Source organism: Mustela nivalis (assembly GCF_964662115.1).
Source record: "Mustela nivalis genome assembly, chromosome: 17".
NCBI classification, from domain to species: domain Eukaryota; kingdom Metazoa; phylum Chordata; class Mammalia; order Carnivora; family Mustelidae; genus Mustela; species Mustela nivalis.
Window position 1 is genome coordinate 23,397,124 of NC_139036.1, and position 11,573 is coordinate 23,408,696.

At 44.9% G+C, this 11,573-nt stretch overlaps 1 protein-coding gene across 1 annotated transcript in view; it reads right to left on the reverse strand.

The window, feature by feature from the left end:
• Positions 1–11,573, reverse strand: part of MYO1D (myosin ID) — a 341,412-nt gene that overhangs the window by 216,882 nt on the left and 112,957 nt on the right. The window contains 4 exon segments of the mRNA XM_082707407.1: positions 2,972–3,046; positions 6,810–6,880; positions 11,234–11,236; positions 11,238–11,405. Coding sequence (XP_082563533.1) covers positions 2,972–3,046; positions 6,810–6,880; positions 11,234–11,236; positions 11,238–11,405 — 317 coding nt within the window.

Below are 11,573 nucleotides of genomic sequence, written 5' to 3' on the forward strand. Positions count from 1 at the left end.
TTCAGTCAACAGTCCTTCGTAAGACCATCCCCACTGGGAAACAGATTCCTCTACAGCCCTTAACTGCTGGATTTACCCAAGTCCCTTTGTTCTACTTTCATGCTTACCAAGCAACTAAGCACTCTGGATTCTATGGGTAATATTTTTCACTGTCAATTAATAAACTAGCATTCTCATTGCCATGTGACTTCCCAAGCAGGTTTTCCAGCGGGGGGAACAGCCTGTCATCAATGCAAGTATAAAAATACCAATGCAAATAAAAAACTCCAGCGAAAAATGGTCAGATTTTTCCCAGGAAATAAATTCCCACATGGCTTTGTTCCTACACTGGTCCTGTGAATTTGGGATTACGTGAATCCACCACTAAGAGGTAGAGCTGCTCTCACTGAGCTGAACCCATGGGCCACAATAAATTCATGAAAGTAACAAATGCTGCCTTCTGTAGCCTCCTGGTATACCACATGGCTGCCTTCCCCTGGTAACACACACTGATATTGCCACTGGCCAACTGAAGCCGTTTTTCCAGTTTGAGTTTTTTTTTTTTTTTTTAAAGATTTTATTTATTCATTTGACAGAGAGAGATCACAAGTAAGCAGAGAGGCAGGTAGAGAGGAAGGGAAGCAGGCTCCCTGCTGAGCAGAGAGCCCCATGCGGGACTTGATCCCAGGACCCTGAGATCATGACCTGAGCCGAAGGCAGCGGCTTAACCCACTGAGCCACCCAGGCGCCCCAGCCAGTTTGAGTTTTTGACGTTACCCATACAGAATGATGTGAGACTCTGTCATTTGTCCCTCAAGTGGGTGCAGCTTGACTGAAAGTTCAAGCTCCGAGACTCCTTTCTGAAAGTCTCTTTTCCCCGTGACCAATTCTTATCTGGAGCCCTTCTCGCATTCCCATGTAACTTTCTGGTGTGGAGAGAGCTCCATCACTGTCCTTGGAACCTTCGACATCCACACCGCTGAACCATTTAATAGTAAAACTTCCTGAAAGAAGAGCTTAAACACGACGTCTCCACATTCTCATTATCCATAGTCTCTGGAGCCCAATTCAATTAGACATTCGTCTTCACGACTTTACTGAGACCAGTGTTGTCAAGAGTCCCACTAGCCTTCATGTCAGCAAATCCCATGGTTAATCCTGGTCCTCAACTTACTTTGGACAGTATTTGACATGGTTTACAGTTGTTTTCTTCTTAAAGCACTTTTTTCTTGGCTTGGTCTCTATGACACCAGATTCCTGGCTTTCTTACTGCCTTACTGGCAGCCCCGCTGCCTTTGCTAGTTGGTTCTTTCTTGCTTGATTCCAAATGCTGGTGAGTCTCAGGAATGAGTCTCTTTGACCTCTTCTTTTATATTTGTCTAAGTTCACCCTTGTTCATCTCAGCTAATCTTATGGCTTTAAATACTGTCAACAGACTGATGACCATGGATTTGTAGCTCTAGTCTCTCCTTTACCGAAATTCCCAATGCATATCCACAACTGTCTCCTGGCATTCCCAGCGGCGTGTCCAATATGACAAAACACATCCAAAACAACACACTCCAACTCCCCCACCCAGTTAGCCCCTCCCATTGTCTTCCCCACCTTGAGCATCCCTTCCCCACGGCTCAGGCTTCGTCTCCAATTTCTGTTTTTCTCTCCTACCATATATCCCATCTAATGGCAAACCCTGTTGGCTCCACTTGCAAAATCTCACTCACTCTGACCACTTTTCATGAGCTCTGTTACACCATCTGGATTATGAGTCTTCTATTTGGTCTCATTTCTTCTCTTGCCCTTTACACAGCAGCCCCAGTGGGTTCTTTAAAGTATAAATCACTTCCTATCATAAATTCTGATGCCTTCTCTTCATGTTTCATTCTTACTTTGGCTCACGGACTCTGCAGGATCCACACCCTGCTGACCTCCCTAAATTCATTCCCTATTGCTTTCCCTATCCCTCACTCTACTTTTAGCCCCACTAGCCTCCTTGCTGCTCTTGAGACGCCGTGCTGCTCACTCCCACCTTGGTGCCTTGGTACTGGCTGCTCTCTGCCTGCAGTGCTCTCCCCGCCCCACCCCGACACGTTCACGGCTCACTCCCTCACTTCATTCAGTCCTCTGCTCAAAAGTCCCCTCTTTTAAGAAGGTTTTCTGATCACCCTTCTTAATAATGGCTCCCCTCCTGCTCCTTGTCTGCACCCTGCAATCTCCTACCTACTATATTTTTCTTCACAGCACTTGTCACTACCGGAAAGTGACTTGTTTTCTTACTAACTGTCATCTCCGTTGGAAGAGCAGAGCCAGGAGGGCAGGCACTTAGCCTAAACTGTTTTCACAGCTGCACGTTGAACACATTTTTGATGATCTCTTGGCCAACTAAGTAGACTTAGTAAATATGCGACTACATTTCTCTCGTCCAAAAGAAGAAACGGGCTGAGAGGCTTTTCTTTACAGCTCTTTCCAAAGCATTCATACTGGGTTTGAACTTGGTATCCTTTGGCTGGTGTTATTTCGCCACATCTTTTCCACATTTTCTAGAACTGTGGGAAGGTTCTGTCCCCTGAAGATCTGTCAACATGGACATTAGATGCCACTCTGATATTAGGAGGGTCTCTTAGTTGGAAGCAAAGGGACTACAGTGGGAATCTGCATGTGTAAAGCATTTACCTTCTCCAAGACCCCTCCCCCATTGCCACTGGCCTCCCCTGGAGACACTGGCCGGGGTACCAGTAGGACAGCAGTGGTGAAGAGAGAAACGAAGGCAACCCAAGGGAAATCAAGGAAGTCATATTAGCAGCAGGTCCCCATCCTAAATTTATAGACCGTATAATCACATTATTTCATTCATTCATTACGGTTGCACAGAACTAGAAAATTTGTCAGAAGCTCTTAAAACTGCCACATAAAAGTAATCATGCGCATACCTATTATGCAACATATATGACAAAGAGTTCAATGGAAAGATAATTAATAAAAATTTCAGTCCTACCTGTTATACAGGAGACGCTTGAAATCTTGAAACAAAGTGTCTTTATTTTTGTCAATAAATCCAATGACCGAATAGCTAGTTGAGGAAAAAAAAAAAACCATGGGAAACGTGTATTATTCACTAAGCAAGAGCCACCTTTAAGTTTCTTGACAAGTCTACAAGCCTTTCCACTGTTAATAATGCCATCAATCATTTGTAGAGCTAATATTTTCCACTTTGTTCTGTGTTAAAGAATATCAAATTTACCTACTAAAAAGAGGGGACGTTGTTTCAATTCCTCAAAAGGAGAGCAAAGATCAGTACCATCACTATGATTAAGACCGTCATTGTCTACTGGTTTACTGCTTACCTCAAGAAGATGACTCTTAAAAAGATAGCTGTGTTTATCATCCAGCACTCCTAAGATAAAAGCAAAACTGCGACATACAGGAACTAACGGTCTCTTCTGTAAGCAGGTCAAGGTGACTTGCCTAAGGTTCTCTCAGTGTGCTCAGGGTGGGATAAAATAATCCAAGAAGAACTGCAAAGTACGGTAAGATCTGGATAAGCAGAGGAGGAAGAGGAAGGGAGATCACACAGGGAAACAGATCACATGAAGGGAGAGGGGCAGGCACATGCACAGAGGACAGGAGAGGAAACAAGGAGGCCGGCACTCATGGTTTGAAGGAAAAAGGAGTAAGGTCCTGAGACGCTGGCTACGTCTGCAGTGGGTGAGGGAGGGACTGCAGCCGCTCTGTGGCAGCGACGGGCGTAGACCCCACCCAGAGGAGCGAGTACACTGCTGGGGGCACAGAACTGACGGAGGCTCAGAGGCTGTGCAAAGACGAGCTCTAGATGCCCTGACAGCTCGACTTTCTCGCTGGTCTGTACTTTCTGCCTTGACGATCATCACATCGAGGCGGTTCTCAGCTGTCTCACCCTGCCCCCTCACCAGTGGGCCAGCCTCACATATTTAATTCTCTGAGAGGGCTCCTTCAAGCTGCAGTGTCCAGGGGAGCTTCAAGGTCACCAGGTCCCAGAATCTTTCCTTGCCTCACGCACCCCAGATCCGCTTCCTAAGGCCTTCAAGTCACTTTGCACTGAAACCTTGAAGCCACCTGACTCTTAATCTTTTGTCCAACCTAGAACATTTGAACTGTGAAGTCTTTATTTTGGCCTTTAAGACCCATTATGATTGATCTCAATCTAATTTTCCAGGCATTTCCGTACAAAAGGACACAACTCCACTTAAATGGACCTAGTTACTATTTCCTGAATATTTCTAGCACCCTTCCCACTTCTCCCTTTAAAAATAATTCCTAGCTTCTAAGGACTAGCATCAGCCTTCCTGGGCTTCTCATAGATAGAAGAATTACATCATGTGATTATTTCTAAATTCTGACAATACTATTATTAGCTCTATGGTGATTATCTTAGACCATCTTTTATTGCATTGATGTATGCATGCAAATGTATGTATATTAAGTGTATGCATATTTATGAGTAGAAATAAACACACGCACACAATCATATAGGTATGTATTCAGTTTTATATGGTAAGCTCTTTGTGGGCGGAAACCAGACCTTACAAAACATTGTGCACACAGAAGATAATGCAGTAAGAATCTAGAAAAGGATCGAAGGGCTGAATGACAGCAGGGGAAGTCTAGGGCACTGAATACCCCTCAGAAAGGTCAGCCAGCATTCTGGACTAGGAGTCTGGAAACTAGTTACTGTCTCAGCCACTCTATAAACTTACTGTGTGACCTTGGATGAGGTGTTATTACACCCTTTCCATAAGTTTCTCCATCTATAAAGTAAAGGCACCAGGCTAGCTGATCTCCAAGGCCTCTGACCAGCCCTGCTTTGATGCTTCCGAACTGGAGAGATGCATCCTGCAAATGAGGCCTGTGTTTTCAGCGGGAGAGTGTGCCCACTGCTGCCTCTCCCCTCTTCAGTGTTCTGGAACCTTGGAACGGGACCAGAACAAGTGGAAAATGGTGCCATTCCAGCACTAATGGCTGGTTTGACAGATGGGGTGATCATCTCAAGCTATATTATTTTATGACTCAGAGTTTTAATTTAAATCAGGGACAGCTATTAAAATTTCTTCAAATGTCTTTTTGGCATTTGTGGAGATGATCCTTTGCCTTTTTGTTATTGTTGTTGTTATGTAATCTCTTCCTGAAACGGGTTATGGTCAAGAGACCTCTAATGTAAAAAATGAGGAAGGAAGAGAAGAAACTGTAAACAATAATCAGGTAAGAAGTGGTGTTTAGTGGACAACACACAGTAAGTGTAGCAGGCAGAAAAATGCTCCCCTCACCCGTCCTGGAAAGCTATCTATGTCAAATTCCCAGCCCCTGTGAGTGTGATTTTCTATGACAAAAGATGTGATGATATCAAGGATCTTGAGAGAAGCCGATCCTGTATTACCCAGGTGGGCCTAAACACCACCACAATTGTAGTTTTAAGACACAGGCAGGGGTGCCTGGGTGGTTCAGTCGGTTAAGCTTAGGTCTTAATCTCAGGGTTGTGAGTTCAAGGCCCATGTTGGATTCCCTGCTGGGCGTGGAGCCTACTTAAAAAAAAAAAAAAAGAGGCCGAGGGAGTTTTTTTTTTTTTTTTTTAATCTTTTTTATTTATTTTTTATTTATTTATTTATTTTTAATTTATTTAGTCAGAGAGAGCGAGAGCGAGCACAGGCAGACAGAGTGGCAGGCAGAGTCAGAGGGAGAAGCAGGCTCCCCGTGGAGCAAGGAGCCCGATGTGGGACTTGATCCCAGGATGCCGGGATCATGACCTGAGCCGAAGGCAGCTGCTTAACCAACTGAGCCATCCAGGCGTCCCAAGGCCGAGGTTGTTTTAACCCAGATGTGCCGAGGCAGCGGCAGCAGTGTGAGCTCAGAGGCAGAGACTGGAGAGACACGGCCGTGAGCCAAGCAGTGTCTGCAGCCACCAGAAGCTGGCAGAGGCGAGGAATAATCATCCTCTAGAACCTCCATCCCACGGCCCTGTGACACTCAGAGTTCAGACTTGGGGCCTCCAGAACTGAGAAAGCACACACTTCTCTCCTGTTAAGTCACCATTGTGTTATCGCAGCCCTAGGGGCCTCTGATAGCTCTTATTAATTTCTACCTTTCTGATATTGTGACCAGAAAACGTGGCTGGTGAGACTTCTACCTTTCCAACTGACATTTGGAAATAATATGGAAAAACTAGTTACCACTCACATCATCACCCAACTGCTTGTAGCTCTTCGCACGTGATGGTGGCTCTTGCCTCCGGGCCCATGAGCCTCCTGGCTCCTCTCCTTTCCTAATTCCCAATTCTTGCTCCTGACGGAGCCTCTTTTACTTTGAGGACTCAGCTTGGATATCACTTCCTACACCAAAACCTCTCTACATTCCTTGCCCCGGCATGGTTCTCCCTCCTCGGTGTTTCCATAAGGCCTCACGCATCTCCCATTTGACCCTTCTTCCCATTGTTCGTTATAGTGACTTAGCAGGTATGCGCCCACTGCTGGACCGTTAGCTTCTTCACAGAAAGGCCCACCTCCTCCATCTTTCTCTCGTTAACATCCTCCCATGAGGCATTTACCCATCAGCTGCTCTGAGCGCCAGCTACACCAGGGCTGTGCACGGCCGCCATCATGTGCGCTCAAGAAAAGTTGGAAAAGCAAGGAATGAATGAAACAAAGCCAATTTTTTTTTAAGTGAGGAGATGAAACTATACTCGCCTATGAGGTGGCTAAAAACCACAAATGAGTAGGAAGACAGTTTTTATTTCCCCTGGCTCTGTTTTCTGAAGTGAAGCTGCATGCAGATCATGGTGTTAGGTCCCCCGGTAAGATACTCACACTACGTCACCTGCATAATGCCGGATTCGAAAATCTCGATCAAACTCCAGGATCTTGTCTGAGGCGCAGAGCTAAGAAATCAATAAAGAGATTGGTGTGAAAACAGATTCTTTTCGTTTTCCTAAAAGTCTACTCCAGTGTCATATAAGATGATGAGAGTGTCACACATCATGATACCATTACGAACAAAATCACCCTGTGTGGGGCTTATGTGGTAAAGCCTGTAAGCTTTCACTGGAAGTCCTCACAGCTGGACTTCTTTCCCAGCCACCCTGGCAGGTGGATATGGCCATGTGACAAGGTGCTTGACAGTGGGCAGGGAGAGGAAAGGAAGTGTGGCTGTGTCAGGCCAAAGCTAGTAAGAGGTAGATGACCCCGTCCGGTACTTCCTCTTCTCCCACTAGCCTGATGCAGAGAAGGACAGTGGCAAGGGAACAGAAGAGCCGGAAGACAGAGGAAGTCAGGGTCCCTGGAACAGAAATGGGCTACTGTCTCTGGTGCTGAAAGCCTGGCTGCTGTCATAAGTGGCCCAGCCTACCCTGACTGACACAGTCTCCTTCTGTTCCAGGCTCCACTTAGGGAAGACCACACTGAGGGCTTGCCATGAGCTGAGCACGTACATCTCAGGCAATCCTCACTACTGACATTTAAAATATTAGGAGCTTTCTTTTATATACAAGGAAATTAAGGGTCAGAGAGATCAGGTAACTGGCCCAAGTCACAAAGCTCATAGGTGGTCATTCTGGGAAGGATTCTTGGGACCAGATGTAATATCTGCTCTCCTAGACACAAAATGGCCTGGCTCACTTGTCTTTTGCTGAGCTGGGAGTCAAGTTCAGGGTTATCATTTCAAAGGAGACCAACTTCCTCCAGCTATTTCTCCTTGAAGAAGAACAGTTTATGGAAAGGCAGTTTTTCTATAGGGTGGCCTCCACAGTCTCCTTGTTACAGTAATGCCAGACTCCTTTGTCTGCAAAGGATCCTGTGAAGGATCATGCAATAGCGTACAGGTTCTGAAGCAGACATCTAAGAGTTTATAAAGCACTGAGCGCAGTTACACATGACAACTTAAGTTGCACTCTTAGCCAAAAAACACCCCCAACCAGGAGGGTGGCTTCTGCACTCGTAACTGGACTAGTAATGGAATAGCTTACCCATCAGACAAGTGAATACTTAGACCTCTGAGGTTCAAATCTTGGCTCTACCATCTACTTGGTCTGCATCTTAAACAGTTACTTATCCCGGATAGCTGTTCTGAAGTTTCCATGAACCACGGAGACCAAAGTATCTAACATACAGAGGGGTCTCCAAAAAATAGAATCCCTCTTTTCCTCTCTCTCTCATTAACCATTTTATAAAAGCCTTTCATTTATAAAACTCCTCATGGAAAAGGACCCAGGAGATGCCCACACTAATTGAATATTCTTACATTTGGATATTGCAAAGTCTCAAGGGATCTGAACACAGAAGGTTTTTGACTTTTCTTTACGTGTTGGAAATAATTAAGTTCGGTATATCATTTAACTTTATTTTTACAGTACTTTGAATAGGAATTTCACGGTTTATTGGACCATTTGCCTATCTCTCCATGATTACTTTAATGTAGGAGGAACCATTTAGCTCCTAAATAAATACAAGGCAGAAACCTCGGACTTAACATGCCAATAGCTTGAGCTGATCTGTAATCAACAGCAAACGATAACACCTGGCGTAACATACAGGATAATAGCGTTTTTTAAAAGAAAGATTCAGTGATGAAAATATCCTGACAGCTTGGTTATCCCATTTCTTTCCTTTGTTAAAGCAGTAATCCTAGAAATTAACACACTTTAGAAATCCCCATCTCAGGGCGCCTGCGTGGCTCAGTGGGTTAAGCCTCTGCCTTCGGCTCAGGTCATGATCTCAGGGTCCTGGGATCAAGCCCCGCATCAGGCTCTCTGCTCCGCAAGCAAGGAGCCTGCTTCTCCATCTCTCTCTGCCTGCCTCTCTGCCTACTGATCTCTATCAAATAAATAAATTAAAAAAAAAAAAAAAAAGAAATCCGCACCTCAGGGGGAACCTCCTCCAGCATCACCTCCCCTTACCCTGTCAGACAAGGGGAGTGGGGAGGGAGATGCTGGAAAAAAGAGCCACTGGGTTAGAGGCAAAGACACCTGTGTTTCTACATGTAAAGAAAAGAAAGAAAGAAAATCCCTGGGTTGCCTGGGTAGCTCAGCTGGTTGGACACCCAATTTTTTTTTTTTAAGACTTTATTTATTTGACAGAAACGCAGCGAGAGAGGAAACACAAACAGGGGGAGTGGGAGAAGGAGAAACAGACTTCCCACTGAGCAGAGAGCCCGATGGGGGGCTCACTCCCAGGACCCCGGAATCACGACCTGAGCCAAAGGCAGACGCTTAATGACTGAGCCACCCAGGCGTCCCTGGGCATCCTATTCTTGATTTGGGTTCAGGTTATGATCTGAGAGTGTGAGACTGAACCCTGTGTTGGGTTCCATGCTCAGCGGGGAGTCTGCTTGTCCCTCTCCCTCTGCTCCACCCCCCTCCATTCACTCATTTTCTCTCCCTCTCTCCAATAAATAAATAAAATTAAAAAAAAAAAAGAATTCCTGTCTTCCCAGATAAACTATTATTTTGCAATTTCTTACCACATCAGTGGCAACTGCTTAAAAGTACTCTGTATCATGGCTACCTTCAGAATGAGATATTTCAAAATATTTGGTGGACAAATTTAAGTCAGGTGTATAAATGGCCAAGTTGAATCAAAATGAGGGGGTTTATCATGAATCATAGTTACTTATTTAAATGAAGTGGAGTCCTGCATGTTTTAGTTTAAAATTCCATATTCCATAAGATTTATTTGGTATTGATTGTGACCAAATTCAATTCAATTTTACAAACACTGATTATCTGCCGTCTGGGGTAGGCAGGATGTTAGGTGAGTCTCCAGAACCTGGGCTGGGATTGTAAGGGATGTAGATAACCATCGTAGGATGTAGATACCATCTTACAACAGATCACTTTAAATGGGGTAGGATGCTTCTAACTTGGCTCGCTGCTCTGTCCCCAGCACCCGACTTATGCCTGGGAGATAAGGGGCATGTATTAAGCACTTGTGTTATACACAGGAAATGACTGAAGAACGCCTCCGACCAGAACCCCGATGTAAAATGTCAGACCGTAGGATCTGATAGCTGACTGACTCGTAGTCAGGATCCTAGTCAATCCCCGGGAACAGATCAAGGAGAGCCTCTTAGAAATAAAATGGCCTAAAATAACTATCAGCCAGTAATCCATTTCTTAAATTTTTTTTTTAAAGATTTTATTTATTTATTTGACAGACAGAGATCACAAGTAGGCAGAGAGGCAGGCAGAGAGGAGTAAGCAGGCTCCCCGCAGAGCAGAGAGCCCGATGTGAGGCTCGATCCCAGGACCCTGAGACCATGACCCAAGCCGAAGGCAGAAGCTTAACCCACTAAGCCACCCAGGCGCCCCCAGTAATCCATTTCTTGATGATTTGTGCTTTATCTAGTTAACTGTAGATTCTTTCTGTACCCATTACATACTTTCAAAGGGAGCAAAGTTAGAAAATGGACTTATTCGTGCTAAAGAAAAATTGGCAGTGTGTCATAGATTTACATGCAAATATGGAGGAGCATTTCTTTATGGAAGCGACAGAGCATCGGGGCTGTTTCTCCTTTGGCTTCTGGCTGCTGGACAAGCCGGTATTTGTAGGGAACACTCAGGGATGACGGTGAGCCCCTCCTAGGGCAAATCCTAATGGCAAACACACTGTACGCAAAGCCCGGCACGAGAGTCCGACAACCACAATGGCCACCACTCATTACAGAAATGTGATCTGCTTAATAACCTTTTAGAATGTGGACAATGGGGAATTGAGAGGGATATCCATTCATTCAGGGGAATGAGTTTCCTTGTGATGGGAGAATTACAGCCAGAGCTTCTTTATGCCCAAGAGAGTCACGGAGTCAGAAGAACTGTGGCAGAGCACACATACTACATTTTATAACTGATTACAGTAAAAAGTCAAGGACAAAAGCTGTTTTCAGTGCCAGAATTATCAGATGCAGGAGCAAAATTCTAGCACATGAACAAAGCCTCTGTACCTATTGGTTATAAATGACATCATGCTTTCTAAAATCATGTTCATTTTTTCCTATTTCTAGCAAATTGAATAGTCTGGAGCTCCCTCTCCTGGATATTATGATTTTTATCGTTCTTGTCATCCCATAAACCAGAGAGGCAGAATTTATTTATAGCAGTAGGCCACTTAATGGATGCTTATGGCTTTCCTTGCTTCCTTGAGTGGACATTCTTTTAACCCAACATTTAAGACCATTTAATTCTGTTCAGCAATGGGGAAAATCTGACAGCTCAAAAGGAGAGGAAGTCCTCATAAAACACATTACCTTTCGGAAAAATGGCCGTGTTTGCCCAATTTACTGTTAAGGGCTTCGAGGAATATTTCGTCGGTGACTTTGCCGACATTCATGCAGGCGTCATCCAGGATGGCGATGATCCCCTTGTGCTGCTGCTCCACGAGGTCCACGATGATCTGATTGTTGAAGTAATCGATCTGGAGAACACAGCAAGGAAGCCGTTACAGAGGGACCTGAGACCAGCACGGGCAAAACGCCGGCGCCTGTGCACATCTCAGGGGTTCAGATAAAGTTATCTTGGTGGGAAACAGGCCCAGAGTATTACTGAGGTCTAATGCTAAAATGACCACATGTTCTATCGGAGG